General features: G+C 40.4%; 1 protein-coding gene across 1 annotated transcript; it reads right to left on the bottom strand.

The window, feature by feature from the left end:
• Positions 1-17,040: 17,040 nt before the first annotated feature.
• On the bottom strand, positions 17,041-17,682 carry LOC127758182 (uncharacterized). The gene has a single exon (XM_052283805.1). The coding sequence runs from the start codon at positions 17,605-17,607 to the stop codon at positions 17,314-17,316; it is 294 nt and encodes a 97-aa protein (XP_052139765.1). The 5' UTR covers positions 17,608-17,682; the 3' UTR covers positions 17,041-17,313.
• Between the last annotated feature and the right edge of the window lie 2,625 nt (positions 17,683-20,307).

Raw genomic sequence — 20,307 nt, 5'->3', positions numbered from 1 at the left:
ATATCGATTATTTTACTTTATATGGCGTTATTATTTGTCAACTTGAAATTTATCATTAAGATTTTGAAGTATTAAATATATAAACTTATTTAAATTTTACATGTTGATGATTGCTTTTTTAATAATTACAAAATATATATGAAGAGGTGTTTTAACAGGAAGGCTTGCAAGCCAGCTCGAGCTGGCTCGAGCCAGGAAACGAGCCGAGCTGAGCTCAAGTTTTAGCTTGTTTCCCTAACCAAGCCGAGCCAAGCCAAGCCTAGTTTATTGCGAGCCACTGCAAGCCAAGCCGAGCCAGGCTCGACTCGGCTCGTTTCCACCCCTACTTGAATTCAACCATGCACTCTTTTGCTACTCTAATGGAGTGTCCTCTTCGCCATCGTGTTCTATTCTTAATTAAGCTGCTATAAGACGGTATGTATCCCCCATGAAAGAAGTTCAAATCGAAGAGCATCTTTAAAAGAGTGGCCATTTTTGGCTCTCCAAATACCTATTTGGCCAACCTAACAAAAGTTTAGAGAATCAAATTTGTATTCTATTCCAACAGACTCTCCGCGTTACACTCTCTATTAACCAATGGACCCCACCTGTCATTCTCCTCCCCCCTTTCTTCTTCCTCCCCCTCTCTCCAATCCTCTTTCTCGTCGAGCCGCCCCGCCGCCGCTTCCTCCCTCCCTCGCCACACTAGGAGGGCGCCTCGGCGGCAACGGCGCCTTGCTCGAGGCGGAGCTCCGGCATAGGTTCAAGACGCTCGTCGTGACGCCGCCCGACCCGTCCGCGGCGGTCTACAAGGTCCACCTCAACCGCTCCGCCCAGCTCAACGCCCTCAGCCCGGACGCCTTCGCGGAGATCCCACGCGCCATGGCTCTCCTCGACCGTATCCTAGCCGCGCATGCCGTCGTGCTCTCCGCCGCCGGCCCGCACTGCCCCGGGAACCCCACCATGGCCCCCTCCTCACCGGGCGGCGGTGACCCCGCGCCCGCGGCTGGTGGGCTCCGCTGCGCCATCCTGGAGATGCAGGTAGCGCTCACAGCCATCGAGCGGTGCCGGAAGCTGGTGGTCGCGGCGGTGCACGGCGGCGGCGTCGAGGTCGTGGCTGCCTGTGCCGTCCTGGAGAAGAGCCGAAGGAGATGGGGGTGGAATGTGTATGAGGCCCACGGTTGGCTAGTGATTTTTAGCTTCCTAATTTGACTAGTGGAGGGAGGGTGAGGGTTTTGGCCAGCCGGATGGCTTAGCCATCCAGTTGGAGAGGATGTTGAAAGACGTCTTTTAGCTAGAATAGCTAAAATTTGGCTTAGAGAGTCACTTGGAGAGGTTGTTGGAGATGCTCTGAGACAACATAAAGAAGCTTGCTACTTAAAAGAAGAGCACCAAGCACACCCAGCCTACATACATAATGAAGTAACTTAATAGAATTCCTACTAAGCATCAGGAAGTAACACCATTCGAGGAATGGGAAAGGAAGAAATTAAATCTCTCTCACCTGCGCACATGGGGTTGTTTGCCCAAGGTAAATGTACATATAGCCAAAAAGCGTAAACTTGAACAAAAAAACCATAGATTGTGTGTTCCTTGGTTATGCTATCCACAGTGTGTGATATAGGTTCTTAATAGCAAATTCTGGAGTACCCGACATGCGTGTTGGTACAATTACTGAGTCCATAGATGCCACATTTTTTGAGAATGAATTTCCTATGAAAAATGCACCTAGCACTTCTAGTCAAGAACCTATTTTATCCCCTGAACACTTTGTGTCGATAGAACACATTGATCAAACGCTTGAGGAAAATCCTGAGGAGGATAACATTGTAGCCACTCGAAAGAATAAGAGAGAAAGGACTACGAAGTCTTTTGGAGATGACTACATTGCATATCTTGTGGATGACACTCCAAGAACCATTGAAGAGGCATATTCTTCTCCTGACGCTGATTAAGTCGCAGGGAGATGGACTCAATTATGTCTAATGGTACTTGGGAAGTCATCGAGCGTCCATATGGGTGCAAGCCTGTAGGATGCAAATGGGTTTTCAAGAAAAAACTAGGCCTGATGGTACAATTAAAAAGTACAAGGCAAGACTTGTGGCCAAGGGTTATACCCAAAAAGAAGGCGAGGACTTTTTCGACACTTATTCATCGGTTGCTCGCTTGACTACGATTCGAGTATTGCTCCTCTGGCAGCCTCTCATGGTCTAGTCGTCCATCAGATGGATGTTAAGACAACTTTCCTCAATGGAGAGTTGGAGGAGGAGATCTATATGGATCAACCAGATGGGTATGTACTAGAAGGTCAAGAGGGAATGGTGTGCAAGCTGTTGAAGTCATTGTATGGTCTCAAACAAGCGCCTAAGCAATGGCATGAGAAGTTTGACGATACACTTATATCTGCTGGCTTTGTTGTGAATGAAGCTGGCAAATGTGTGTACTATCGCTATGGTGGGGGAGAGGGAGTGATTTTGTGTTTATATGTCGATGTCATATTGATCTTTGGGACCAGCCTCATTGTGATTGAGGAGGTCAAGGACTTTTTGTCCAAAAGCTTTGAAATGAAGGATTTGGGAGTGACTTATGTTATTCTTAACATTAAACTACTGAGAGGAGATGAGGGCGGGATTACACTTGTGCAATCTCATTATGTGGACAAGGTTCTGAGTCGCTTTGGTTATAGTGGCTGCAAGGTAGCTCCTACTCCTCATTATTCTAGTGTGCTATTAAGGAAAAATTGAAGAATAGCAAGGGATCAATTGAGATACTCCCAGATCATTGGTTCATTGATGTACTTAGCTAGTGCAACGAGGCCTGACATCTTATTTACTGTGAGCAAGTTGAGCCGGTTTGTTTTAAATCTGGGAGATGATCATTGGCATGCTCTTGAAAGAGTAATGCGCTATCTAAAAAGGACAATGAGCTATGGAATTCACTACGCTGGGTACCCAAAAGTACTGAAGGGCTATAGTGATTCAAACTGGATATCTGATGCTGATGAGATAAAGGCCACAAGTGGGTATGTGTTCACACTTGGAGGGGGTGCTGTTTCCTGGAAGCCTTGTAAGCAGACCATCTTAATGAGGTCAACAATGGAAGCAGAACTCACAACTTTAGATATTGCCACAGTTGAGGCCGAATGGCTTCGTGAGCTCCTGATGGACTTGCCGGTGGTTGAAAATTTCAGTACCAGCAATCCTGATGAACTGTGATAATCAAACAATGATTATTAAAGTGAACAGTTCGAAGGACAATATGAAGTCATCCAGGCATGTTAAAAGAAGACCGAAGTATGTTAGAAAGAGGAAAAACTCCGGAGTGAGCATTTGACTATACCCTGACGGCTAAAAATCTGGCAGATCAGTTTACCAAGGGGCTACCACATAATGTGATAGACTGTGCATCGAGGGAGATAGACTTGAGACCCACTTAGAGATACACAATGGTGGTAACCTGTCCATTGGGATCGGAGATCCCGTGAATTTGGATGGCGAAACAAACTATTGGGTAACTGAGAGAAGAGACCCTCAAAATGAGCTTATCTTCATGATGTACTTCTCTTCTATTCTGTATGGTACGATGGTATACACTTTAATGTGATCCGAGTGGCTTTTCATAAAGCAGAGATGTCATCCTACAGAATATCTTAGAAGGAACACACCTATATGAGTCCAACTGCTAGTCACAGTCTATGAGATCTGGGTAATCTCTAGATACTCATGAAAAGTCCAGGAGTATGACTTATATGATCCAAACAGAGGGGATGCAAACGGCAGCCTAGTACCAGTTAAGGGTTTAAGTGAAACCTGAATCGCACAAGACTGACAATTCAAGGCATAGTCCATTGTTCAGTTGTGATATGGTGTAGCTCTTTTCCTAGGTGGAAGTTCAACTTAACAGTCTCCATCAAAACACTGGTATAACTAACAGGTTCAGTTTTGAGAACATTTGTTGTGAGCCATGAAATTTGGTGGGGATTGTTGGAATAAATAGGCTAGACCCAATTTAATTCAACTAAAATCTCAAGAACCCACAAGTAATGTTAGAGACAATAATACTGCCTTGAAAATTTAGGTGGAAGAACCTCAACTTAAATAGGGTGATATTGGAGATTTCTTATTGACCGGTTGAGGTGATGGTTGGACTGCCACACGCGCGCGCGCGCCGAGTTGGCCTCGGCAATGGGCGTGGCGAGGCGGGGCGGCCGACCGAGCCGAGCCTGCCTGCTGCTCTTCCGTTTTGTAATAGACGAGAATAAAGTCACCATTAACAAATGAAATTCATTGTGTTGTAACCTCCACAACAAATGAAACATTCATTGTGCTGTAACATCCACAACAAATGAGAGATTTATTTGTTGTAACCTCCACAACAAATAATAGATTCATTGTGTGGTAACCTTCACAACAAATAAGAGATTTATTTGTGTGGTAATGGAGATCTCTCTCTATATATAACGCAAGGCAGAGGGTCTCAAAGATCGAATCTTCCTCCTGCTGCTGTTCCTACGTGATACTCTCCTTCAGTTCCTGCGCTATCTCTCTGTTTCCCCGGTTCTGTTCATCCTGCGCACACGGGTGATCGGAACGAGTAGGTGCCTCCGAAACTCCGTCCGCTTGAGAACCTGCACGGGTAGACGGGCGATCAAGTTTTTGGGGAGCGCTACGCGCGACTGCTTTTGTTGGTCTTCTTCTGCATCGTCTGCGCCAACATGTCAAACACCGGCGACAGCAGTAACATTGGAGACAAGGAGAAGGAGGCTCCCGTCAACACCAACGGAGGCAATACTGCTTCAAACTCCAACGGAGGGCCGTTCTCAGGGATATAACGATTTACTATTACCATTCGTTCTTCATTTCCTACTACTATCAGTCGCAATGTTATTACGTTGCCTTATCTATGCTGATGCTTATTTTATATTAAGCATGCTGATGTTGTACACATCTAGCACTATCACTAGATCTATTCAAATTGTAAATGTTATGCTTATTGTTTTAATATTTTGGATTAAAATATATTGAATTATGACCAAATTTCCAACAGGTAGCAATAGTGTCGTCCAAGTCCAAAGACATTGCAAGTTGTGCTACCTCCTATTGCATTTTCTCAATAACAATGAAAATACACCCATTTATTACACATAGTCGTCCTTACATGTTACAACACGTTAGCAACACACAAGCATCGTCCAGACATGCAGCAAGTCCTGAACGATACTTGATAAAATTTGACTTACATGCACACGTAGTACGCGCTGATCTAGACAACGTTAAAAATAATGGAAACCGGAGACAATCATGGTTTACTCGATCTTTACGTACGCTAATTAATTAAGTGCAGTGTGTGCGGCAGTCGTCGCCGCAGATGATCAAGCATCCTTGGCTCATCGCCAGCACGCAGTTCTGGCAAGCCTCAGGCGAGCAGCCGCCGTCGCACTGCGGGGCGCACGCCGTGGCGTCGGTGTCGGTGTACTCGCACGAATGGGCGCACGTCTCGTCGCAGCTGCCGCAGAACATCTTCGCCGCCGCTGGCGCGACGGCGGAGGAGGAGAGGACAACCAGCACGACGCAGGCCATGGCGGCGACGGCGACGGCAGCCGTAGGAGAGGCTACGCCGGTGGCCATCTTGTGTGGATTATTGTGCATGCGTGTGTTTGGTGTGCCTGCAGCTGCAGGATGGTTAATTGACTAGCCGGAGTGGTGTCCAGTGTAATGGGGCATGCAGCCGACGATATTTATTGGCAGCAAAGCTGAGATATACTTATCTTCTCAATCTCACCTAATTAGTATATGTGCAAGTAGCTTGCAAGTAGAATGCTGTAAGATGGTGGTTTTCAAAGGAAATATCAAATAACCTAATTGAAGTAACTAAATTGGGTGCTCAGTCCGCATGTACAGGGCTGTCAACGAGCTGAGCTCGAGCGAGCTTCCCTATGTAGGCTTGAGCTCGGAACAGACTCGAGCCTAATTTGACATCGAGCTTGTAATTAAGCTTGGGCTCGGTTCGTTCGAGCCTCGAGCCTTTTCTCGAGCTTGCTATTGGAAACTCAGCCACGAGTTTGCTCCATTCAAGAGAAAAGTAGAACTGTGATGATTTGATAGAGAAAAGTAGTACTACTAGTACTACTTTGGAAAGTGAGACAAGAAGTCAAACAAATGCTATACTCTCTTATGGATTTGACAGTACCGTATTGTTTTGTTGATGGAAGAATTCAATGAGGAGAGAGATAGAGGGGATGGATAAAGGAGAGAAACAAAGAGAAGGTGGAGCTCGTCGAGCTATTCGAGCTCGGCTGAGTAGGCTCGCGAGCTCAAAGGCAAGCTCGAGCTCGATTTGATTATCAGACGAGCCGAGTTTGAATCGAACTTATAACGAGCCGAACTCGAGCTGCTTGTGAACCTCGAGCTTTTTGACAGCCCTACCCATGTACAAAGTACATTTGAAACTACCAAGATCTTCATCACATCTATATAAGCCAATACTGCTTAAGTCCCTCCGTCTCGAAATAAATCAACTCGAGAGAGTTTAGATTGTGAGGAAAAATATCCACAATTTATAAATAACTAGAAAAGAAGCCCGCGCAGATGCGCGGGCATCTTATTTATTGTTTATATAAATAATGCTAAGAGAATTAAGTTATATCTCACCATATACATATAACAAATTATAGATTTTGCCTCGTAGTAATAAAAAATAATGTTGTGAAATAGACCGTAGACTTTAATATAAATGATAAGAATGTCTCTTAGATTTAATCAAAATTCACTTTTGTCCAGGTAAGTGTAAACTCTCCTATTATCACCATTACTTATTATCATTGTTCTTAAAAGATAGATATGATTTTAATAAATGGAACTCCATCTAAACCACCAAAATAAGTCTAATACATCATTAATACATAAAACTTTATTTCAACTATGTACCTAAATGTTTATGCCAACACTTATTTCTAAATCTACGGATAAGTATTCTAAAACTAACACTTCTATTGGTTATTAGGATAGCACCGTTAAAAAATAGACATGCCCCTCTAATGGGGGGAACCATCAAGATTCCTTCAAGCATAGGTCGATATAGTCGTGCCTCTCACAGTCTCACGACCATTGTGGAGCACAATTTTAATTAATCCTAGTTCACTGTCGACACCCTTAAAGACGATTGCACCAGTAAGTAGGAAGTTGAGCACTATTATCAATGTGGCCTCCATTGAGCATGCATCAAGTCAACCATATGTGTGCCCCATGCTATAGTTGTGGTATCTATGCTCGTTGCCCTCTAGGGAAACAAAGAGAAGATGGATATGATGCAAATAGTTATTTGGTTCTTCCCATAAAATATAGTTTCTTTATGTTTTGTTTAGACACAATTTTGTTTATGGTGTTAATCAAAACTGCTTAATTTTTATGGTACAAATACAATGTCATCTTTAGAAATGAGTGAAGTTGATCACTAAAAATATATATAGCTAAACAAACATGTGACCGTGACAATGTTCAGAGTATTATATTATTTTTTATATTTTGACAAAGATCTATATTTTAGCATCTTGTTTGTTTTCATCACCTATTGTCCATAATTGCATGACACACCTTTACTAATTCTAAAATTGTATTTATTTCCCAAAATTATTTATAATAACTAATTTGTTGAGGTGCACTTGTAGTTATGCCACTGTGGTTTATGTCATTACATTCATCAATTATCACTTATGACCATTATATTATAATTCCTCTACTATAAGAGAATATATCATGAATAGTTTCATGCTCATGTTATAGGATTGTTCATTTGTTATCAAACCTATTTGGCAAAGAAAAAATGTATATGACCATAGTTCTTATGATGGATTAAGGGGTCGTATTATAGCAAGATCATTGCCTGAGCATACCAATCCAATAGTTATGAAAAATTAAAAAAAAACTTTGAGAATCTCAATCTCACACAAACTAAAATTAAATCAGATATAATTAAAAAACATAATGTTGTTTCATTTTTCATGCATGTAGATTTCAGTTAGTGTTATATAATTGTTAAGTGATATTTGACCATAAATTATGATGTGAAATTATTTTGAAGATTATCATGACATTACTTATTATATGTCAGCTCCAGGTGCTATAATGTATTTAGTTATAATATAACTATGATATGTTATCAAGATTTGAATACACCTGATTATAAGTTGACTATAAAATTTAAAAATAATCTAAAAAACTTTGCATGTAAACACATTTAATTTGTTTTTTATATTTATCTAGTTTAACTTGCTTCAATCGAACATCGCTAAATGGTTTCTCTCGTATGCATGAGATTAAAAGGAAGCGGGCTAATCAAATAATCCAAAATAATATATCCATCATTTTGAATGAAAATTGACAACAAAATTATAGAATTATAGAGTAGCACGTAGCATTCTAAGAGTGCTTGCTGAAATGCCACATGGCCATATTTGTGGAGTGATAAATTATATTTTTATATTATGGCAAATCCTATTTTAAAAAGACCATCTATTACTTACTTTTTTTAAGGGAACAGTATATCTAACTGTTTATTTTGTTTTATAGCTTTTTTAATCGTAGTACGTACTCTGATAAATATTTTTTAGGCTTTATAACTTTATTATCGTATGTACGTATGGTTCTTTGTATTTGTTTTTCAATCAAACATCCAGTAAATGGTTTCTCTCGTATACATAGGAGATTAATAGTAAGCGGGCTAATTTAATTATCTAAAATAATGGATCCATCATTTTGAATGAAAATTGACAACAAAATTATAGAGTGCCACGTGGCATTCTAAGAGTGCTTGCAGAAACGCCACATGATCATATTTGTGGAGTAATGAATTTCATTTTTATAGTATAGAAAATCGTATTTTTAAAAGACCGTCTATTTTTTCCTACCGACGTATATATATTTTTAGGGTCTTATGGCTTTTATTTTTACTCATGTATCCGTACGTACTTTTTCTAGGGAACAATATGTAAAGGTTTATTTTATTTTCTAGTTTTTTTGGGCTTTATTATCGTATAAATGTATATGTCTTTGTATTTTTTCAATAGAGCATTCGGTTGTATACCCAGGAAATTAAGAGGAAATGGGATGATCTAAAATAATGGTCCGTTATTTTAAATGAAAATTGATAGCAAAATGTTAGAGAGCCATGCATGTGGCGATTTAAGAGTACTTGTAGAAACGCTAAATCATCTTATTTGTAGAGTAATAAATTTTGTTTTTATAGTATAGAAAATCTTATTTTAAAAAACGTCTATTTTCTTATACCGATGTAAATATATTTTTTATGTCTTATATATATTTTAGGTCTTATAGCTTTTATTATTTTTACTCGTGCATATATAAGTAATTTTTTTTCAAGTGAACAGTATCTTTCTTTTATTTTTTTTAATATAGCTATTTATCTATCGTACGTGCGTATGTATGCTGAAGGGTTCGTTAATCGTTTGATCGTTTCTTTCCATAGTACGTACGTATGTTTTTCTGGTGTAAACGGTTTCACCCATATCTACAGAATATTAAGAAGAAGAAGCAATAGATCTAATCTAATGGCCTAAAATAATGGGCCCACTAATTTAAATAAAAATTAATGGTGAGATTATAAACTGCCACGTGGCAATTTAGGAGTGTTTTTAGGAGCGTCACTTGGCGGCTTAGAAGCGTTTGTAGGAAGTTTAATGGACTTTGAGTATATAATAGAATAGATATATTGATAAGTGAAGAGTACTGTAGAGATAAAACTTATCAATTGAACTATGGATTAGAATATAGGTAAAAAAGTATAAATTGATTAGATTTGTGACAAAGTTAAATTTTAGGAGTTCATTTATTTTGGAAAGAAAGGAGCAAGTCTCTACGTTTCAGCAAGAAGACACTATAACTTTTGGATGGGCCATGACAGGAAAACTAGTCATGTAGCCAGGCTTGTGGCTTTATGGGTATTTTTGTTTTTTGTTTTTTATAATTTCTCTATTCAATTGGGCAGAATATGTTCAGTAATTATTCATGACATGCTTTTATGATACCAGTCAGTAAATTGCATAAACTTTTGTCATTTGGCAAATTTTGTCAGAGAACGAAGGAGGGGAGGCCGATGACTGGCGGCGAGGCAATCTAAGGTCAAAGGGAACGAGACGATCGAAACAATCGAGGTCAAAGGGCACGAGAACATAGAAGCCACTACTAAACTTTTAGCATTAATTAGAGCTGGAATACAATAGCAGACTACAATCTAGCTATAAATATATTTTAAAGAATAAAATAAGAGAGAAGAGCAGTGGGGTTACAGATCTGTAGCCAGCTACAACACGGATTTCAAGACGTAATGTTTATATGACAGGTGGGACCAGATATTAATAGTGTAGTAAACAACCATAGTATGAATTGGCTATTACATTGGATATAGATGATTTAGAGCTAGTAGTTAGCTATACTATTAAACTTGCTCTTAATTGGCTGTGGGAAAATGGCAAGCGATGGATGGGCCTTGCCAGCTTGGGCATGAATATTTCTGGTCAGCAAAAACCAAAACTGTTACTCCCTCCGTCCCAAAGAAACTTAATTAGGAGGAGATTTGACCTCTCCTAAAATAATGAATCTGGATAGAGGGTCTGTCCAAATCCATTGTCCTAAGAGGGGTCACATCTTCTCCTAGATTGAGTTTTTTTGGAACGAAGAGAGTACACCATACCGAAGTTTGCAAAATTAAAAGAGAACACAAAACTAATCATCGCGCCAAAGCCCAAAGATATTGTAAGTTTTGCTATAAAGTATTTTACTTTCTCAATAACAATAAAGAAATACATTTTATTACACAAAGTCCTAACACTATAAAAAAGGATGATTATACTTGTTAGGAATCGGACATAGGTGTTGGATTTTTTGACCGGTACCCTGCAGCGGTACCTTTGAGGTTTCAGGAATGAAAAAAAAATGCCAGCTCAATGCATCGCCACGAATCAAGCTGATGCATTGAATAGCTCCCCATCACCACTGAGATCATCATCACTCCCATCACCCAAGAACACAACCACAGAATCGACCTTCAAAAACAAAATCAACATATGACACCATCCCCAAAGTAAATAGAGAGAGAATCAAAATCAACTAAGAAGAACACACAGAGAATACCACTGTCACCGCTGCTACCATTGTTGAACAGGCCATCCTATGGTCGTGTTGCCGGATCCACCCGTCCCCGTGCTGATGGTGGTAGATCCGGCCACCCTCGAGAGTGGTGGAGACGATGCGGGTGAGGAGGGCTGTCGGTGGCTGCAGCAGCGAGAGGAAGAGCTGTCATGGGCGAAGAGGACCGTCGGCAACTGCAGCTGCATTAGTGGAGAGGAGGAGGCGTCGTGGGCCAATAGAACCGATTGCGGCTGTGGTAGAGGAGAGGAGGAGGCTCAACAGTGGAGGGAGTGGCATCTGCCACCCGCATTGGAGAGGTATCCAAGGACGGGAGACCGAGGAGAGGAGAGGCGACTTGGAGAGGAGAGGAGATGGGGAGATGGAGAAGAGGATACGGATGGGGGAGGGGAGAGGACTTGGTGCCACCAGTGACTTTAAAAAACCATGTATCTTCTCTCATGGTCTCAAGCACGTCGGCTCGGCTCGACTCATGATAGGTGTCAGTTTTCTATTATGCTTGTGCCATTTTTTTTTAATAAACCGGCACTTATAAGGGATAAAAATGCCGGCTTTCAATTTTAGACACGTTCAAAGAATGAGAAAGATCATAAGTAAATCAGGAGCTTTAAGTTATCCCTATGATGATTTCTATACTAGTGTAACATGTTAGGGAATGATAGGCAAACAAACGATAAAGAACAATAGATCAATCACAGAAGACACGAGATTTTAACGTGGAAAACCCTCCCAAAGCAGGAGAGAAAAAAACCACGGGCGCTAGCCAGCAAAATATCTTCATTATATCTGGGGTGAGGTTACATCGCTGCACGGCAACTTACAAGAGGTATATATATGGTGGAACCCTAAAAGGGATGACGATCCGTACCGTGGGGGCTCCGCCCCCGCACCCCCGGGCGTCCCCAGGTGCACGGGCCTCCGCTCCACTACGGCGAAGCAGGTCTTTATTAAATGCAAATGAATTTAGATCACAGCTCAACATAACATTCTTACATGTAGCATGAAAAATACACAAGCATGCATATCTTTTTAAGATAAAGGATAGAAATCCGAACAGCTAGCCTCTGTATCTGCAGGTAAACAGAAGCATCCACATATATATGTGTCAAGTCCAGAAGCTAGAGCTTGACGTACAACAGGCACGTTGAGACGACGTACATCACAGGGGTTGATAGATAATTAAGTGCAGTTCTTGCGGCAGGAGTCGCCGCAGCTCGTCAAGCATTCCTGCCTCAGCGCCTGAAGGCAGCTCTGGCAAGCCTCCGGCGAGCAGCCGTCGCACTGCGGGGCGCACGCCCTGGGGATAGTGTCTGCGTAGATGCACGAAGCAGTGCAGATGTCGTCGCAGCTGCCGCAGAACATCTTTGCCGCGGCCGGCGCGACGGAGGAGGACAGTACTAGCACGGCGAAGACGGCGGCGACGGAGATGGCCGCCGTAGGAGAGTTTGCCCCGGAAGGCATGCTAGTTGTCAGCGTACTACTAATTGTGTGGGTCAAGCAAAGCTAGAGGAAGAAGCTGAGATAGATGGAGAGCGAGGAGGAGACTGAGATTGATGCTCGGATTAATGGACCAAACCGATGCGGTGCACTGGGGAAGATGCACTGTGTTGACTATATTTATAGGCAGAAAACGCGACGCTACTATCTGCTCCCTTCGTCTCTAAATGTTTTAACCAACACAAATGAAGCTGGAGGATAAAAGTCCTTCGTTAATATGGAGAAAAAAAAACGACTTGTTATTAAAGAGCTCTATAGAACCCACTATAAAATACAATCAATGTGAGATAATTTGAGAACTTTTATGTTATAATATATTGGTGGTATATACTGATAGTACAAGTGATATAAGCGTTTAGATTATTTTGTCCTCTCTTATTGTAGTAGGAAATTTGAAGTGGTAAAATTGTCTTCCTATACTATTAGACGGTAGCAATGATAGATGTTTTCCTCGCTTGATCTCATTCCTCGTCATCCTTCACAATTGCGACACCGCCATCAACCACCACAATATATAGGATGACTCGGCATTAGTTAGAAATTAAAGCATGAAACTACTAAAATTTTATTTTTCATTTCATGGCAAATTTCTAAATTGTCTTTGTTATCAATATATACTTAACGTAAAAGTTATAGGCTAAAATCAGGTTTGGAAATTTTGGTTTAGCCGATTTGATCAGACCTCGTCGAAATGCTGAAATTTCCGTAATTTTGAATAAAGTTTAGTTGAATTTGAACAAATATTACCAAAATTCATTAAAAAAAATAAAAAATTAAAAAAATTCTGCCGAAATAATATCGTATCGGAGGGGTCCGAAATGACCGATTTCGTTCCATAATTTCCAACCCTGGCTGAAATTACTTTGAGGGATGGAAGGAGTAGCTAGCTATCCCTAATCAGTAAATTACATGACCATGAATGCTAATTGTTGGCTTTGAAAGGAAAGAATCTAATCTAAGCTACTGATAAATTGCGCGTGCTCAGTTCCCCATGCATTCGAAGCAAGAGAAGGTATGATGATGCTGATTTTCGTTTAAGAAATAAAAATCGCCCCGTGCGGGTTCGCCGAAAACTACAGAGAACTGATAAAAAAACAACAATTTTCAGTCAACACCGTATTAAAAATAGCTTAAACCAAGTCTCACTATTGTGATGATATTATGTAAAGAAATATCAATAATAATAGGAGAGATCAAACCGCTGCTACTACAAGAAATAGAAACACAAGATCTACTCCCTCCAGTTCCACGATTTTCAATGTTTTGGACAATGACATCATCACCAAAATATATATTTGACTATGATATTCTGTTGTAATTAATAAAAGTAGTAAACATCTAATTTTGTAAAAGTATTCTTTAAGACTACTCAAACGTCGTGTGTTCTAGTGTTTTCAAACTAAAAGTTTTAAAAGTTATTGATAGACATGGTTCTAATTGTTTGATTCTAATTAAGCTTATCTAAAATGTGAAGTATAAAAATATAACAAAGAGGCACCACATATTTGAGTGCAGAACATGTAAGCAGAAGAATGCAACCAATAAGCTAACAAACTCCAATACGCGCAAAAGTAGATGACCAAATTATCGGCTATCATCTTCATTCATCCGACATAACTGCAAACCAATGTCACCACCTAACAAGCCAACAAGGAGATAGTAGAAATTAAAAACAAAAGGCTCTAAACAAGCCTAGCTCCAAGATTATCCAAAGCTATCTAATAATGTAATTATCCAAATAATTTATTGGTAAAACCCTAAAAACTTGCAAGACAGGTCCTACTAGCACTAGTGGAGAAACCATCTTTGCCCGGTCGATCAAAAACCACAATAGTCTCGGTTGCAGTAAAAACCGGGACTAAAGAAGGTTTTTAGTCCTGGTTTATAAGTAGAACGGGACTACGTGATCTTTAGTCCCGGTTCACATGCTGTCAGGTGTTGTCAGGCTCCTCCAGGATCTTTAGTCCCGGTTGGAGTTACGAACTGGGAGTAAAGATCAAAACGCACTATATAATTCCTATTACTTATCCTCTTTTCTCATCTACTCTTTTCTCATCCACACAAACTCCTCTCTCCCTCCATCTCTAAGCCTATCTCATCCCTTCTTCCCTTCTTCCCTTCCTCCTTATCTCTTTTCCTTCTTATCCCTTCCCAACTCCCCTTCCCAACTCGATCCCGTGTGCGCAGCAGGAGGGGGTGGGTGGCCCGGCCGGCGGAGGGCAGCGCGGCGGCGGCCGGCGCGGAGGGCCGCGCGGCAGGGGCCGGGGAGGCGGCAGCCGGCTCAGCCGGCCGGCGGCTTTGCTTCCTTTTTTTTCTTTTTTTTTCAAAGAATTTGTGATCCATGTATAGATTGAGATGAAGAATCTGTGATTCATTGTATGGATTGAGATGTATAATTTCTTTTTTGGAATCTCATTATATAGATCTGAGATGTACATGATTTGTGTATTTGAGATGATTCTTTGATTTGGGGTGTATAATCTGTAGTGTATATGATTGATTGATTTGTGTATTTGGGATGGTACTTTGATTTTAGGGTTTGATTTAGGAATATGCATCCCACCTAATTTGGGAGAAAATAAATTATAGATTAAATAGTAAATAAATGAAAAAAAACTATTGCCCACTCCCATCTTTAGTCCCGGTTGGTAGTCCTGGGTATTTGAACGGGGACTAAAGATAGGGATCTTTAGTCCTGGATTCGTAGTCCCGGTTTGAAAACCGGGACTATAGGAGGGTTACGAACTGGGACTAAAAACGATTTCTCCACCAGTGTAGTTGGATCCAATAAACACACTTGTTGATTTAGTTCGTTTGTATGCAATTTAATTGGGAATCAATTAGATAAGATAAACAAGGACCAGATCTAGTCAATGCACGCATCCAATTACCAGATCTAGTGACATTAATTTGGTCACGGATTGTTTAGGCTACTCGATCCCTCATCCCAAAAAAGCTGTTGTTTTAGAAAATCAAAGGCATATCAAGAAATATGTCAACAGACTATCATATCCTCCATTAATAAATACAGAGAAAAAATAAGGAGGAGAAGGGAGTACTATTTATTGGTTGGATGGCTAAAATCTGAAAAAAACATGAAGTGATGTTAAGAGGCCTAATATGGACCCTGCATCTAAAAAGATACTCCTTGTGACACATATATATATATATCAAAAGGTAAATATAGTATTATTTTTCGGATGCAGAGGGAGCAGGAACTTATGGTTCTTAAACGTTAATGATTCATTAATTACCCTATAACAGTTCACCATTATGCGTGATCCATTACAGATAGAAGTACCCAATCATTAATCACACATCAGTAACTAAAGATAGAAGAAGCCTTTAGATCAGTTCTTGGAGGTCTTTCTTTAAAAAAGACCTTTACCTTCTTCTTTTTCGCCTCTCATTAGATGATAGACAAATTCTTTTAGATTAGTTAACCCTGTTGTAAATATTATTTTTGGTTTATTAATATAACTTTTACTATGGGGACTTTTCCTACGGTGCTCCCAAAAATGCCTTTAGTGCTACATGGGAAGCCACATCAGTGCAGGTTCCCTAAATTGAAATTAGAAAAAACTTTGGGCATTTATGAGGGAGGGCCATCAGTGCTGGTACATTAAGAATCAACACTAAGGGTATGTTTGGCACAGCTCCAGCTCCAGCTCCACCAATCAAACAATTTCAGCTCCACCAAAATTGCGAGTGGAGCTAGGTGGAGCTCTCTCACAAAATGAACTAGAGTTGTGGAGCTGGGTTTAGGCAGCTCCACAACTCCACTCCAGACCCAACTCTTAGAGCTAAATTTAGGAGTTGGAGCTGTACCAAACAGACCCTAAGGTCAGTCCCCCAACCCATAGTGTCCATAAGTAGTGTCTATGGTACCATATTAATAAGACATCACAATATAAACTACACTCTACAACCCATGGTTTCTTAAAGTGGGCCATTAATAAATACATCATCGCTCTTCTCTACCAATCATATTTATTTTTCATCTATTATGAAGACACTATTCTCTCCCAATGCAAAACTTGATAGTGTCTAATGCATAGCTTCTCGTGTTGAAGCTGGGTCTTGCATGAGACCCAGTTTCTTCCTCTCTTCTCTCTCTTAATTAATATAGTGCCACATAAACTAAAATCCTACATGGCAATGTAGTTAATGCCATAGACACCATTCTAGGTGGAGGGTTGGGACTGCCCTAATAGATTTTACGGAGTACGAACCAAAGAAAGAAATGAAGCCGTCTCGACGAATCGAGCCAATGCTTCAAGTGCAACATTAGGGGTGTGCATATCATTGACATGTAGTGGATCACTGTCCGGTTTTATTGGAACGATGTGATTAAATACACATGCATGTAATTAATTCTTGGTTTTATAACCCCGTCTACACGTCCATTCCTTGTTATTATAGGAATGGAAAACCGGTTGCACTATATTTACTCCTTTATTTGAGTTCCTCACTGTTCCAGTAAAGGTAGCACTAGCGCCGAAGTTCAAAGATATTGCAAACTTATGCTACCTCCTATTACATTTCCTCAAATCTCAATAAGTTTCTGAAAAGTTAAAAAAAACACTTTCATTTTTATTAAACAGAATCCTAACATTACAACCTGTAGCAATACACAAGGCTGCTGGCACGCAGGGTCTCGTTACTCCATACGTTGTTAAGTGCAGTTTTTGTGGCAGTAGTCGCTGCAGCCCGTCAAGCACTCCTGCTTCAGCGCCTGGAGGCAGCTCTGGCAAGCCTCCGGCGAGCAGCCGTCGCACTGCGGGGCGCACAGCTTGGCGATGGTGTCGGAGTTGACGCACGAGGCGTTGCAGATGTCGTCGCAGTTGCTGCAGAACATCTTCGCCGCCGCCGGCGCGACGAGGGAGGAGGACAGGACGACCAGCGCGGCGAAGACGGCGGCGGCGGCGGCGACGGTGGCCGCCTTAGGGGAAGCAGCGCCGGGAGCCATATGCTTCTGCGTGTCAAGCTTGCAAAGCTTGAGGAAGATAGCTAGGTAGCTAGAGAGAGAAGAAGACGAGATCGATGAATATGTGTTAGTAATTGACAAGGTAAGCCGCAGTGGTACGAAAATTTATACACAGGATGCAATTGCAAAAAGGAGCTAGCTATAGCTTAGCCTAATTAGCCCTATCACTAAATTACATGTGTGAGTAACATGCACCAGCCATGAATGCTAGTAAATGAGGTTGGCTTTGGGAGGAAAATTTTCTCATGTAATTTAATCTCAGCAGCTATAAATTAATTGTGTCCGGTTTCCCACGTAATTTAAGCTAGCTAGATCTTCTGATTTATTTAAGCCAATACATAAGCCTATATTTGGCATACGATGGTCTGACTTTTGGATGAGTCTAGGACGTACGTGGAACTTGTTAATTACTCCCTCCATTTAAAAATGTGAAGTATTTTCATTTTTTTTGTTATTTTAAAAACAAATGATCATATTTATAGTCTCTACATACTAAATAAATTGTCGACTGATATCCAATGAGCCATTTTAATACTAATTATCTCTTGGTTCTAGTTAATTCTTATTTGATCTTAGTAATAAAAGAAATATGTTCGAGGGAGTATTATGGCCGTGATTGAAACAAGTAATGGCTGATTAGCACATTACCTAAGATGTTTAATTAATGATGATTAGTTCCACCACAGTGTCGAGAGAATTCTTATTGGTGCCACGTCAATCTTTTCTGGTCATACCCTCTAACTCTTAGGGCAAGTTTTATAATAGAGGTGGTGGTCACACCTCCAATTTTATCCACGTCATCTATCAAAAAAATAAAACTAACTTATACACTAGTCTCAATACACTTGCCACCAATCAGCCCCTCTCATTTTCTTTTGTTCTTGAAGTTTGTGTGTAGGGTTCCCCTTATACGAGGGGTGGCTGCTTCTCTCTTTCTTGTCTTCTCTCCTCCACAACATCATTTAAGCATAGACACTTTGGAGTTTGTGCTTAGAACATTAGAACCTTAGTGCAAGGCTAATAATATAACCAGCTGTTTACTATATAGATCTTTACAGTCTACCTCTCAGCTAACTGGTTAGCTCTTAACTATTAATATATGGTCAATATGTCTCTCTCACATATTTTTTTGGGTCTTGTGCCTAAGCCGGCTGTAATCGTGCCATCTGCTTCTCCTCTCACTCCTCTCCTCTCTCATCCACCTCAGTATTCAGCCTTCTTATGGCCTTCTATTATACTTGCTCTTATAGAGTTATAGTACTTGCCCTTTGCTACATGCATGTTTACCAGATTAATTGCACAACCTTGTACCTTTGCAAAAATTTCATGGAACTTTATATCCTTATGTCCGGTGAGTACAAAAGTAAAGTGGAAGGAATAAATTTTTTTTTGTTTGCGGGGAAAAAGGAATAAATTTTAGAAGGGTAAGTACAAAATGCAGGATCTGGGGTACTTGCCCATCCTGATCAGTATACTTATAGCTGTGTCTCAGATATCCATTTCACCTATAACTTTTCAACATGCCAATGCACGAGAAGCACTCTTACCAAGAATATCACTATCAACACAACTATACAGAGTACAAGTCAATAGTCTTTGGTACTAGCTAGCTAGATCCAATAAACACGCTTGTTTTAGTAGTGCGTCTGCAAGCAATTAAGCTAGGAATCAATCAGATAACATAAACAAGGACCGGATCTATAGTCGATACTACTAGATCTGGTAAATGCATGCGTTCATTGACTAAATCTACACAGCCTTCACTAGGTGATATCGCTTACGTAGTTGGGAAAAAAAAAAACTATAGTTGTTTTGGAATTGTTACTGACATTTAGTATAGTCACTGCTTGCATAGGACTAGTAAATGCATCCATAGCGTATAGTTCATATGCGATACTAGAGAGGTGGGACACACATCAATCATAACAATTAGGAAAATTTGTTACAGGGTATAAAACACCTATAGAAATAATCATAGGACTCACCCATATTAAAATAGAGGAAATAATAGAGAGGTGTAGCTTGCAAGCTGTAAGCACGATTTATCTGACATGAGGGTCCAAAGACACTCTCGCACCATTGAAACCAAGGACGAGTACTAGTACTTGGTCTCAGGCTGAGGCCTGCTAAAAATATAATCATAATGTATAGGGCTAGCATCATGCCCTTATCTCTCGAGAAGGCTAGTTGGCGATCAGTCGCGTGCCCCCCTCCCCGCGCGACTGGACATGTGTCGCGCGCGGAAAGGGGGCGGCGGACGCGCCGCACGGGTAAGGAGGGAGAGCAAGTTTTCGTTTTTTTCCCCCTTTTTTCCGTTTCTGTTCGGTTGGTTTTCCTTTTTTTTTTCCGGTTTGGTTGGTTTTCCTTTTTCTTTCTGGTTTCTCTTCTGTTTTTTCCCGGTTTTTTTAAGGTTTATGAATACAAAGTTTATATTCGTATGTATACAAAGTTTGTATACACGTATGTAATATTTGTATACGCGTATACAAATTTTGTATACGTTGTGTATTTTCTAGTTTTTTTATTTTTTAATACGTATGTATATAAAGTTTGTATTTATCGTATACAAAGTTTGTCTATATCCTATATAAACTTTGTATACATCGTATATAAACTTTGTATACATCATATCTATACAAACTTTGTATATGTGTATATATTTTTTATACATTAAAAATATAC

The sequence above is a fragment of the Oryza glaberrima genome, chromosome 12, assembly GCF_000147395.1.
Source record: "Oryza glaberrima chromosome 12, OglaRS2, whole genome shotgun sequence".
Taxonomy (NCBI): Eukaryota; Viridiplantae; Streptophyta; class Magnoliopsida; order Poales; family Poaceae; genus Oryza; species Oryza glaberrima.
The sequence above is the reverse complement of the archived record's forward strand: the minus strand, read 5'-3'. Positions and strand labels throughout refer to the sequence as shown.

Coding starts and splice junctions, on each gene's coding strand:
- LOC127758182 (XM_052283805.1), bottom strand. CDS start 17,607: ATGGCTCCCGGCGCTGCTTCCCCTAAGGCGGCCACCGTCGCCGCCGCC.